This window comes from Camellia sinensis, chromosome 13 (assembly GCF_055761805.1).
Source record: "Camellia sinensis isolate YWXY chromosome 13, ASM5576180v1, whole genome shotgun sequence".
Lineage (NCBI taxonomy): Eukaryota > Viridiplantae > Streptophyta > Magnoliopsida > Ericales > Theaceae > Camellia > Camellia sinensis.
The window spans coordinates 58,907,976-58,921,535 of NC_138973.1; the positions used below are offsets into that span (position 1 = coordinate 58,907,976).

Genomic DNA, 13,560 nt, shown 5'->3' on the forward strand with positions numbered 1-13,560 from the left:
AACCTAACCCAAGTCGAAAAATCACCTATTATTATTTTTAATTAATTAATTGTTTTTGTGTGAACGCCAAGTAACTTCTCCAAATATTGGTACCGAATTCGATAATAAAATAATATGTATGCTTCCCACTATTCCTAAAATCAAAACCGAAGCACTACTCATCGGCTTCGCACCTTTCTCGATCTATCTCTATCTCTATGAGAGTTTCGAAACCCTAACCCTAGTTTTGATACACTCGCTTCTTCGGATTCTAGTATTTGAATATTGAAATTATTCGATGAATTATCAAGTCTCTTTCATCAAATCTCGATTGTAGATTGTCACCCACACTCTCGTGTTGGAGAATCAGCGGATTGATTCGAGATTTCGCGGAAGGAGGTGGATCGATCTGAAGAATCGGTGGTTCTCGCTCGTCGGGGTTGAATTCGTTTGCAAAGCTTCAAGGCGGTGCGGATTTGTCAGATTCAGCGTCCATCAGAAGAACCGGTTGTTCGCTGTGGTTCGGCATCTGAAGGAAGGGGCTTATTCGATCGTCGCTCTCATCTGCCAGATCTGATCGATTTCTCGACGATCGGTGGCGTACATACAGTCTCTTCAACGATTTGTTTTCTCATCGGAGGCATAGATTGTAATTTGAAGGATTCTCCTTTGAAGATATTGCGATTTGCAGGAGTCTACGCGTTGGTTTGATATTTTTTGAGTTATTGAAGAGCTAGAAGAAAAGAAAAAAGAAAAGAAAAGAAAAAAACAAAAGCTTCTTTTTCTTGTACTGTTGTTTGAGTTCAATATCAGGCCTTTATTTTTATTAACGGCCTTTCAATTTTTAGGGCTTTGTGTTTGTTGTTGATTTCTCTTTATTTTTAGAGCAAAGAGGGGAAGAAATTTCTTTAAAAAAATATGGCTGTGTATTATAAATTTAAAAGTGCAAAAGATTATGATTCAATTCCAATCGACGGTCATTTCATATCAGTTGCGAATTTGAAAGAAAAAATATTTGAATCCAAGCATTTGGGCAGGGGTACCGATTTTGACCTCGTTGTCACCAACGCGCAGACTAACGAAGGTTGGTTTGATTAGTTGATTCTGTTTTCAAAACTTCTACAAATAATTTTGAATGCAATTCATGTTTTGTTTTATATGGATTAAAAATATGCTCTTTGATTGGTTAGTTTGGTATGGGACATGCTCATGAACATTCTGTTTTATGAAAAATTTACGGGTGTTAAATGAGCAAAATGCGCCCTAACATATCCGTAGAATGAATTATGACGAGAGGAGGGAACCATGATGAGTGATGAATTTTGTATTTAGGAAGAACTTTCTGTTCAAATTCAAATTCTAAGCAAACTAGCCCTTTTTAGGGAAAAATTAAGTTTGCATATTTGGGGCCTGAGGGTTGAGTTGGCACCTTTGAGTGTACACTGTACGGTTATATTGATGGGTGTGTTACTGATAATTGGTCTAATGGGGTTTTTGAATATTTTAGCGGATTTGTTTTTAAAGAATGGATGGATTGGGTGATTTAATTTTATTCAGTTGTATGCTTGGTTATGTGGATAGATCTTATAGACTGTTTTCTCTGTTTTTCAATTTCAGAGTATCTTGATGAGGCAATGTTGATTCCCAAAAATACATCTGTTTTAATTCGTCGAGTTCCTGGACGCCCTCGCATGAACATAGTTACCGAACCAGTTATTGAACAAGACGAGTACTATCTTGATCCCTAAATCTTTTGGCCACTAGTTGTATTTCAGTTTTTTTTTTTTTTTGGGGGGGGGGGGGGGGGGTTAAATTGGTTAAATATTAGTTATGTGTCTGTAGCTAGCTTTGCAAGGTTTGCCTGAGCCTGCTGTTATGGCTGTACTCGTCTCTTTTTTCATTCATAGACCATTTGGTGGTGCTTTGAGCTTGTAAAAGCTTTTTTTAATGTTTTATGGCCCTTTATTATGGTGGCAAATTCTGAGAGTTTGGTTGAGTGCAATCTATGTATTGATCTGCAGGCCAAAGTTGGAAATTAATAAGTCTGACGATGCTCAACCACTAAACAATAGTTTCCTAGGAGCTGATTCATCTGTCACAAAATATGTAAGCTTTAACTTGTTTGTTCTTTTCTGTTGAAAGAATGGATTTGTCATATGGTTTTGAACGTCTATTCTAGTCCTTGGCATAATGACCTGACCTAATTTTGGCCTTTGTAGCCTGAAGATTCAGAATGGGATGAATTTGGAAATGATTTGTATGCAATTCCTGAGGTTTTACCAGTTCAGGCTAGCAATCCAATTCAGGATGCTCCCCCTTCTAGCAAAGCTGACGAGGACAGCAAGATCAAGGCTTTAATCGATACTCCAGCGCTGGATTGGCAGCGGTGAGATGCTGTCCTGTTGTTTTTTTATCTGATATGGGATGGTTGGTTTTCTAGTTGTGTTGATGTGGGTATGATATTTCATAGAATCTTATCTAGTCTCATTCTGTTGGTTTTGCAGTCAAACTTCTGATGGCTTTGGCCCTGGTAGAGGTTTCGGGCGGGGTATGGGTGGAAGAATGATGGGTGGTCGTGGTTTTGGTAATTATCTTATACCTTGACATTGTGTTGCTTAGTAGATTTGTCCACTTTCTCTGTTGTCTTTATTTGCAATGGTTTCTTTTTCATCACTGTGGATCATGTAAATTTTTATGCTTTTGGTGTATAACTAAAATTTATATTCTATTTGTTCAGGTCGGGGAGGAGGTGGGTTGGAGCGGAAAAACCCTCCACAGGGTTACATATGTCACAGATGTAAAGTGCCTGGTATGTGCAAGTTTTTGGTGTTTTGTTTAAACTTAAAAAAAAGAAAAAAAAAATGAAGCCTGGTGGATGTATTGCTTGAAAATATATTAGTGTTTAAACGTTTTGTTCAGGGCACTTTATTCAACACTGTCCTACTAATGGTGATCCGAATTTTGACATCAAAAGAGTGAAACCTCCTACGGGTATTCCGAAGTCTATGCTAATGGCAACTCCAGATGGCTCTTATGCACTACCGAGTGGTGCTGTAGCTGTTTTAAAGCCGAACGAGTAAGCTGGACTCTTTCTTTTTCTAGGAATCTTATTTTTTGTACTATTTGAAGACTCTCTTGTATGCAAGGAAATTTATTGGTTCATTCGTTGTATATTGTACAGGGCTGCTTTTGAAAGAGAAATTGAAGGATTGCCTTCAACTCGTTCTGTTGGTGATCTTCCACCTGAACTTCACTGTCCTTTGTGTAAAGATGTTATGAAAGATGCAGTGCTGACTAGCAAGTGCTGTTTTAAAAGCTTTTGTGATAAATGTAAGATTTCATGTTATATTTTCCATGTGCGTTACACGTATGCTCCAAGTTTTTTTAAAAAAATTGTGAATGTCATTTTTACATTGCTTCTTGTATTTTTGGAAGTTCGATGTGCAAATATAAATGTTGTTTTCTTTTCTGTGTTTGTGGTGAAGTTATGGATATTTTGTGACTATGTATGTTTATTTGCTCAAATTTAGGGTTGGTTTGGCATAAACTAAATAATACAAAAAGTCACTATCCTATTTAAGTCACATCATCTTATTTAAATCACATCACCTCTCTAACACATCAAACCCAACCCAAACCCAACCCATATAAACCAATAAGTCAAAAAGTGCACTTTTTTAGAACACCCCAAACCAACCCTTAAAATGTTTGCTTTTCTGTAGATTTTCTATATCCAATTAAACGAATTTACTTTCAGGTATAAGAGACCACATCATATCTAAGTCAATGTGTGTCTGTGGGGCCACAAACATACTAGCAGATGATCTTTTGCCCAACAAGACACTTCGAGATACAATCAATAGAATATTAGAGTCTAATAATAGCAGTGCAGAAAATGGTGGAAGTGCTTTCCAAGCCCAAGGTTTGTACATTATTGATGTTTCTATTTTGCTTCGAGTCACAACCATTGTTTCTGATTCTATTTTACTTATTTTCTCTTTCAGATATGGAGTCTAAGATTCCCCAGCCTAAGATGGAGCCTAAGGTTCCATCCCCTACACAGTCTGCAGCATCAAAGGGGGAGCAATTACCACCACCTCAATATACACATTCTGCAGTGTCAAAGGGGGAACAATTACCACCACCTCAAAATGAAGAGATTTCAAAGGTAAGAGATGCTGCAGATCAGGGAACTATTCTCAGTGCTCCTCAGAAGACCTTGGAGAAGGGGAGGACAGGAAAAGTTCCAAATGCCTCTGAAGCTACACACGATTCCATGAGTATGAAGGAACCTGCATCACAGGGTAGTGCTCTGCTGGCTGATGAAGAAGTGCAACAGAAGCTAGTTTCTGGTGAGGCAGGTAATGTCTCTAATGTTTAGGGTACTCGTGTTTTTCTATGCCTGATGTTGCTTGGGACCAGTTCATTAATGAGTTTTGTGCTGCTTAAATTTTTTGTCCACTTTTAGCTTTGTTGGTTTTACCTATTGTTGTGCGAGGGGTAGACTCATTGGAGTATGTCATTATGGAGAGAAACAAGTTGGTCCTTATACATTGGAGTATGTCATCGTTTTTGTTACAAGAATTAATTTTTTACTTTGTCAGGAAAGAAGAAGAAAAAGAAGAAACCCCGGTTGCCTTTGAATGGTATGTTTGCTGTTTTGTTGTATATCCCTTGAGACATCTCCCAGAGTTAGTTTGTTGGGATTTGGGGAATATAATATATCTGTCTCAGTTAATTAACTTTCTTAGCCTTCGTGATGCTGACATCATTCTGTTTCACACTTCAGCTGCGGAGATGCAGTGGAAAATGTCTCAAGACCTTGCTGCTGAGAACTATATGATGCCTATGGGCCCTGCTGCTTATAATCCGTATTGGACTGGCATGCAACCTGGCATGGAAGGATATGGAGCTCCGTATGGTGGAGCCCCATTTGGTGGTTCCCTACCCTTTATGGGTTATGGGCTCGGTCCTTTAGACGTTCCATTTGGTGTACTACCTCAGGACCCATTTGGAGCACAAGGTTACCATATGATGCCTCCAATCCCACCTCAAAGGTATGCTTCATGTTTGTACTCTCATATATTCCTGTAGTGTATATAGAATTTTGAAAAAGAGAGTAAAAGTTGGAAAGGATATGTATTTTGGTTGAGGGAGGGTGAAGTGCTTGTGTGTTGTTTGAGGTGGTATGCCATGTGATGTGTGTAGAGAGACAAGTCTTGTGTAAGGGTCACATGTGTGCGAGGTTTGTGCCTTGTGATGCCCATTGCATTTGGGTCTTAGTAAATTGCTAAGTTGGATTTGTTTTGCTGTTTGCTTTTAGTATCTGGTAGGGCATTGTGCTGTGTTTGTTGTTCATGTTATTAATTGGATTGTAAATTTCTACTGATCATAGGGATCTTGCGGATTTTGGGATGGGCTTCAATCCTGGACCCCCCATCATGAGCAGAGAGGAATTTGAAGCTCGGAAAGCTGATCTAAGGAGGAAGCATGAAATGGAGAGAAGGGGTGAAAGGTAACTAACTCTCTGGTGATTCTATTGTCCCTGAGGCTAGCGGTGCACTGTCTGAATCAATTGTATAATAGTATTTTGTTGTGGTATGCCATGTTTCATTATCTCAGTTGTTTAAGTTTTCTTAAAAACTTAAGACACTCAGGGCGTGTTTGATTCGTGGGATTGGAGGGGGGGACTATCCACTATTTGGATTACAATCCAATTAGTGCTCCTTATCCGTCGTTTGATTTTTTTTTAGTCTGGCGGACTCCATGTCCGGCCGGACTCCATGTCCCCCATATGGGGGACTATCCTGCCCTGGGGGAGGGGGTGGGATTGTTTTGGGGGGACTAATCACTGTTTGGATTAGATGCGAAAATGACAATTTTGACCCTCTACTATTTAATTATGTATTATATTTAATAAAATTTAATAAAATTTAAATGTCTCAATTTAAAAATAAAATAATTTTATTTAACTTTTTATTAATGTTTTATTTATTTAATTTTTTAAAATAATTTTTTATAGATATTTTATTGATGTTTTATTTTAAAATTTTGTTTATGTTTTATTTAATTTCATTATTTAAATTTAATAGATGTTTTAATAGATGTTTTATTTAAACAATTAGATGTTTAATTTCAACAATAAATAATTTCATTTATTTAAATTATGTTTTATTTAAACATTTAAATATTTGTACATCAACATGTTTATTAAATTATTTCAACATCTGTACATCAACATGTATATTTATTTAACATCTATTAAATTATGTTTTAATACGTTAACATTTGATTACATCTACATTTGTTAATTGTTAATTATATCAACATTTGTTAATTGTTTAAACATAATCTGTACATCAACATTTATTTAATTGTTAATTGTTAATTGTTTAAACACAATCTGTACATCAAAATAATTTCAATGTTAATTGTTTAAATAAAAATTTAAACATTTAACCATTAGTATGTTTAATTTCAACAATAAATTTTTATTTGTTTAAATAAAATAGTCTATACCAGTCAATTTTTTATCAATATTAGTATGTTTAAATATCTTTAAACAAAATTTAACAATTAGTATATTTAATGTTTTACTAAAAATAATTAAAATATTAAAGATATGTTTACTATTGCTATTACTTAGTAAACAATTGAAAAAGGGTAAAATAGTCTTTTGTTCATTTATCCTATCCAGTCCGTCCAACCAAACGTTGGATTCACTGAAAATAGTCCTATCCAGACATCTAATCCCATGAAAAAACAAACACAGGATACATATCCAATCCGACCAAATAGTCCGGGGGATTCACAGTCCCAGGACTCAAGTCCGATGGATTCTAATCCCCCATTTTCCAGTCCGTCCAATCAAACACACCCTCAGTTTCTCATAAAATGCTTTTTATAGTATGTATATTACTTCTGCTAATTTATTTGACAAGCATTGCCATCCCAAAAAAGTAGTAGTTGTGGTGGTGCTTAGTAATATCCCTCTTTCGTTTTGACCATTCCTCTGAATATTTGTAGTTCTGGTCCTTAGTCATATCGCGTGTATGTGTATGTGCATGCGTGTGGTTTTTACTGGTTCTTTTGACCGTTCCATGGTTGTTCTTTTCTTTTGCCAGAGCCTTGTTACTTCAAACTGGTATTTTGGTGTCCTGTTGAGTTGGAAGTGGAATTCTGGATGGTTGTGGCTGAATCCATGACTATTTTGTTAAAAAAAAATTTCTCTTATTTGTTTATTTATTTTTTAAAATCTTAGATGGTGGTCTACATAGTTCTGTTTGTGAATTTTATTCTCTATGCTTGTTCATGATTACCAAATCCATTTGCTCTTTGCGGCTGATGGTATACTCCAAAAGTTTTTAGTTTGTATTGGAAGTCTTTAACCAAGTTGTGTGTTTATGAATCATTTGAAGCTTTTATGGTTTAATAATTGTTATGATGTATGATCATTTGACCTGTATTGTGTATTCAAGCTGAATTACCCATTTAGTATTTTATTTGATTGACGTGTTCAACTTCTTCCTCTTGCAGCAGGGAGTTATCTAAAGATCGGGAATTCAGTAGAGAAGTGAGCAGCAGTGGCGATGTTTCTTCGTTGAAATCAAAATCTGTATGTTTTTTGTTGTCTAAATTTATTTATTTTTCATTATCTGTATGTACTGCAGCAGGTACTCTTGGTGGTGGGTTCCGATCAACAATTTGGTAGAACACCAATTTGGCCGGAAAAGATAATGGGGCACCCAGCAAGGGAAATGCATAGAATTTCTCTTCTACAGGATTTGTTTCTTACAAAAAATTGAAATCTTGTTTTTGATGCTGCTGTTTAAATTAAGCAACCAAAAAATAATTTTAGTTAAATTTGAAGTCATATTTTCTTCTTTTTTTTAATCTATTTATTTTTATCTATTTTCTGCCTTGATGCTCCATCTAATTGCAATATATATATATATATATATATATATAAATATTATAGGAAAATAAATGAAATTCTGAATCTTTTTAATGTACTCCAATGTTGACTTATTTTCAAGTAATGTCACTTTTACATTCATTTTCCGAAACTATCAGCAATGAAATGGGCTTTACATTTTTTTATCATCTATTCAGCCTTTAATATAATGTTTTCCTTTTCAAAACAATATGAATAATTTTCTTTTTCACTGAAATTTAGAGTGAGAAAGTGATCTAATTTCATGTAATATTTATATATATTTTTTCTTTCATTACTGAATGGAGGAGCTGTTTCAATTTGGTGGCCGTTGGTTGTACATGGTGGTTTTTGGACAATTTTGGAGTTTAAAAAATAAAAAATAAATATTGATTTCCATTGAAAATATTGGTATTGGCCTTGGACCCATTGTTTTGCACAATTGAAAAAATTGAGAGGAGAAATTGGCGGTGGAACACAAATTTTCTCAAATCACCCTTTCTGCCTTTTATAATTAATATTTTTTTTATTAAAGAAAGAAAGAAAGAAAGAAGGAAAGAACTGATTTGAAAAAATATCAAAAAAATTAAAATCTCAAAAACGTGAAAAAAAAAATAAAGAATAAACAAAAGTAAAGCTGCCGTTAATTTCTCTGCATTTATAATTTGTCACGATGGTAATAGAATATTTTTTTGAAAAAAAAAAAATGTTATTATTTAGATACTTATTGATATTGATTTTCTGGGCATGATGGGAATAAATTTGTTTAATTTCTCTTTTAATTTGAAATTTTTGGTTTGAATGATTCAATATTTGTCTCTATCCAATAATAATTGGTAAATGTTGATTCGGCAGAAGTCGGTTCCCCAACCGTCAAGTGGTGAGCACCATAGCCACCGCCAACGATCTGAGAGGTCAGTGCCGGAACGCCCTGTCCGTGACCGTGACCCTGAACTTCCACGCCCTTCTTCCAAGAGGAAGTCAGACTACGACTATGACTACGACCACCGCGATCGTGATCGCGATGACCACCACCACTCTCATAGCAGCCACCACCACCGTTCAGAGTCCTCCTCAGCCGCCAGATCATCATCAGCTACACTAGAACCACCACCACCATTACCACAATCCAAGTCCACAACTACCGATCGGAAGCAGAAGCCAAGCGTCTTCTCTCGCATCAGCTTCCCGGCCGAAGAACCACCGGCGACATCTAAGAAGCGAAAGCTGTCTTCCTCCGATGCGGCGGCTGGTGGCTCTGCGTCATCGGCAGCTCAACACAGCCACAGGTCCTCTGCGAATGGATACCATGAAGATTACAAGACTTCGTCATCGTCGCTGAAGGCGGTATCGGTGTCGAGGAAGAGTGCTGCTGCTTCTGCTTCTGCTTCTGCTTCTGCGGCGGTGGCAGGTGTAGATTATGAGTCGAGCGATGACGATCGGCATTTTAAGAGGAGGCCGTCGAGGTATGAGTCGCCGCCGGCGGTGGTTGCGGCGGCGGAGTGGGAGGAGGAGGGGAGGCATTCGAGAGGAGGAGGAGGAGGAGGGAAACGCGAACGGGGAAGAGATGAGAGGGAACGCGGTGGTTACAGCAAGCACAGGTGACGTCGGTAGTTGAAACAAGTGGCGGCGTTTTACTCTCTGACTGGAAGTCAAAGCTCTGCTCCACCAGCCAACTGTCCATATGAGAGAGAGGGGATAGAAACACAACACACACACACTCTCTCTCTCTCTCTCTCTCTCTCTCTTGCGAGTGATGTATATGGAAGGCCCAATTGGTGTAATTGATGGGGGAGAGAGAGTACTGCTTTATAGATGTCATGCAAAAAAATCCATGAGATTAGCTCTCTCTGTATTTGCTTTTTACTATGTTATAATAAAATATACATTTTGCTTTTTATCGGATTTGTTCTCTTTTCGTCATTTATTCAAATCTTTATTTGCTTTTTTTATTTTTATTTTCTCAACTTTGTTACAAAAGATCTTAAATTACTTAAAATTTTAACAACTTATCAATTGTGTGAGTATTTGGTTTTTGTTGTTTTGTTTTGTTTTGTTTTATTAGGAGTAATTTGTTGTGTGTTTTTTAACCTTTATTGATATTTTCTTTGCCTGCTATTGTGAATTTTCTTGTTTATAACTAATTTTAATTTACAGAAAATTATATTGTTACTTGTAGGCGACATTTGATAGCAGTATAAATGCAAGAGATTGGACTAGTTATGTGGGATTTACTTATTTCATACATCAATGGTCAAAAAAATTCACTTAAGGTGGGACTCTGCAATAAGGGAGTGGCACCTAGATGTCATTATTTTTCATACCCTTTTATATTTTATTTTACTAGCCCGTTACCCGTGTTATGCACGGGATAATTATAGATATTTATATTTATTTTAAATTTTTTTTAATATATAAATTATGTTTTTTAAGATTTTTTATAAAAATAATAAAACAATTTTATCACTAACTATAGTGTATGAGAGAAGTTGAAAAGAGTACTGCAGTAATTATACACGGATTGTATATATAATTATTTGTATGAAGGAATTTTAAATGCTAATCAGGGGATTGTATCAATAAATGCAGGCATGTGAGAAGACATGTGAATTGAAAACAGTTAATAAAAGCTGATCAGGAGATTTTAACCAAATCAATAAATGCTGAGTTTTTTTTTTTAATAAAAAATTTAAAAAATTCAAATTGGAATATTGAAACTCTCACAGGCCTTGGGAGTTAAAAACCCCCTTTTGCTTAATATATAGTATAGATATAGATAGATAGATATAGATATAGATAACATAATATAGATAGACAGATGTGTTGAAATTTTTAAGGAATTTTGTTTATGTTGGTCTTTAATGCATTAAAGTTTAATTAAGAGGGGGTTTTGACCAAATCTCCCAAAAGGCATGGGGATTGAGAGAAATTAATAAATACTGTGATTTTTTTTTAAAATCAAAAAATTAAAAAATTAAGATTGGGATATTAGAACTCCCACAAATCTTGGGGGTTAAAAACCCCCTTTTGCTTAATATATAGTATAGATAGATGGGTCTTAGTTTGGGCCTACAATAATTCATTTATCTTGTAAATTTTACAATGAAGATCCTTTTTGTAAAAAACTATCTTTATTGGATAGCAATGAATAAATAAACAAATTACATTTTGTTTTATAAAATGAATTATTTAAATTTAAATGCATAGCTGTCATCTATTTTTTTAAAATAAAATATAATTTGTTCATTAGTCTGCTAATGTTTGATGAAATTGATTTTTTAATAAAGTTTATCTTTATTGCTAAACCTACGAGGAATTATTTAGATCAGCAGGGTGGGTTCGGAATAGAAACTCACAAATTGAGTATAAAGGAATATAAAGGATAATGATATGGATGGAAGCCATTCTCCTACAGTAATAACTTTAAATATGCATCATAGATATGAACTTTATGGCATTATTTCTGATTAATTTTCTTGTTTCCTAGACTCATCCTATTTCATATTTAAACATCTCCAACATATATTCTTTTGTTAATTTTTAATTATTTTAAACAGTAAAAACCCTAAAAATCATTCCTGACAAACTCCCTAAAAAGTTCCCTAATTTAACAAACGCTACAATGAGTCACTGTTCATTTCCTAAACATATAATATTATTTTTTCTCTCCTTTTTCTGTTTACTCCCTAATCCAACTCGAACATCAATTTCTAAAAAATAGGTTTAATTAAAAAAGAATAATAAAACAATATTTAAATAAAGTATAAGGGGTATTGTTAGAGAAAGTAATTGAAAAAGTGATCACCTGAAATAAAGAATGCATAATTTAAAGAACAAGAGCATTATTACAATCCGTGGCGTATCCATGAATTTAATGGAGAGGGGGCACGAATTAATGATAATATCAGTGTGTTTGGTTTGAATTTTTTGGATTAAGTTTTTTGAAAATTGAGTTTTTGGGTTTTTATGTTTTTTTTGTTTTTAGTGAATATTTTTTAAATTTTAAACATTTGTTTTTATTTTTTTAGATGCACTTTACTTAGATATATTTAAAAAGTAAAAAATTTGTGAAAAAATATTTTAAAAAATTAATAAATACATAAAAATACAAATAATGTACAGAATTCTCATAATTTTTTTTTTATATTTTTGGTATTTAGTGAATTTTTAAAAAGTTTTTTTCACAATTTTTTTACTTTTTAGGTATATTTATGTTAGGTATGTGTAAAAATTAAAAAAATTGTTTAAAATATTAAAAAAAATCAGTAAAAATAAAAAAATATGGAAAACAAGAAAGTAGAATTTTCTAAAAAATATTTTTGGAAAACTCTAACCAAGCAAAATTTTTTTCTTTTATTTATAATAAACAACAATGAGATATTATTAAACTTAAATATTAAGAGTTCATTTGGATAAATGTGAATTTTAAATTGAAGGATTTGAGATTAAATTTTATATAAATATTGGGGAGTAACTATTTATAGGTAGATTTAAAAATTAAAAAAGAAGATAAGTTGAGATAGAAATAATATATTTTAGTATAGAAATTTTATAAAACATACCATAAAAAAAATGTCTATCATATGTCACAATTATGATCTTCGTGGTCTTTAGTTATGACACATTATAGTGTTAGATATAATTTAGTTATAACTTCTTGTGGCTGTCATTTTAGTTATGACTATATGTCAAGTAATAGTTAGTTATGACTCATTTTGATATTAGTTCTGATCGATTGTAATTTTTTTATAATTGAAGATGTGTTGCTTGATTATAATTTATATAGTGATCATTTTAGTTATGAATGGAAAGAAACATATGGAGGACAAACTCTACATGTCAAATGTACCTAACAATTCAATAAATTTCATATATCTTCATTGAGGTTAATTATGTTTGCATGTCAATAATGATAGATATCACCATTATATTGAAATTTTCATAAATAATAATATAACTAATCATAATCTCTTTACTTTCAATTAAAATAACCATTATTGTTTTCATAATTTTAAAAATGTCATTGACATTTCACTTTACATAATGTTTTTATAAACTTTTTTATTTAACATTTTTTTTTTTATGTTTGAAAAAAAAATTTTTAAAAACCCAGGAGGGCACGTGACCCCCTGGCCCTTGTGTGCCTCCGCCTTTGATTACGTTCATCAAATTTGGGTCCATCCAATTTGGGTCCATCCGAATTACTCGAATTTATGCATGCTGGTCATCCAATCGATCATTTGGTAGGATGCTGGTTATCCGGGCGAATGTCAGTTAACACACCGGTAGACAAGGTGACAGCTACAGTTACTAAGGGTGACGCCGGTTGTCTGAACAATCGTCTAAGAGTGGATAAAAATTCAGTACATTTTCGTATTCTTACGTATTTATTAATTTTTTAAAATATTTTTTTACAAATATTTTACTTTTTAGGTACATCTAGGTTAAATGCATCTAAAAAACAAAAAACTTGCCTAAAATATTTTAAAAATTCACTAAAAATAAAAAAATATATTAAAAACAAAAAAACTCAATTTTCTAAAATTTTCAAAAAATTGAATTTCAACAAATTGGAATCAAACGATAATTTTTCATCTCAAAAATGAAAATTTTAAATTTTAAATAAAAAATTTGGGTATTAGTCCAGT

The 13,560-nt window shown here is 33.4% G+C and overlaps 1 protein-coding gene across 2 annotated transcripts; it reads left to right on the top strand.

Moving 5' to 3' along the window:
• On the top strand, window positions 1-9,812 carry LOC114318753 (DWNN domain, a CCHC-type zinc finger). 2 transcript variants are annotated; one of them, XM_028265707.2, is made up of 15 exons: window positions 1-1,063; window positions 1,597-1,708; window positions 2,001-2,085; window positions 2,199-2,365; window positions 2,484-2,563; window positions 2,717-2,788; window positions 2,899-3,055; window positions 3,161-3,309; window positions 3,737-3,901; window positions 3,984-4,340; window positions 4,584-4,625; window positions 4,769-5,036; window positions 5,375-5,494; window positions 7,516-7,594; window positions 8,768-9,812. In XM_028265707.2, exons 1-15 carry the CDS (start codon window positions 898-900, stop codon window positions 9,515-9,517), a joined length of 2,769 nt encoding a protein of 922 aa, XP_028121508.2. In that variant the 5' UTR covers window positions 1-897; the 3' UTR covers window positions 9,518-9,812. The 2 variants fall into 2 exon arrangements, with proteins under 2 accessions (XP_028121508.2, XP_028121509.2); XM_028265708.2 differs by having other exon boundaries at window positions 7,519-7,594.
• The last annotated feature ends 3,748 nt before the right edge of the window (window positions 9,813-13,560 follow it).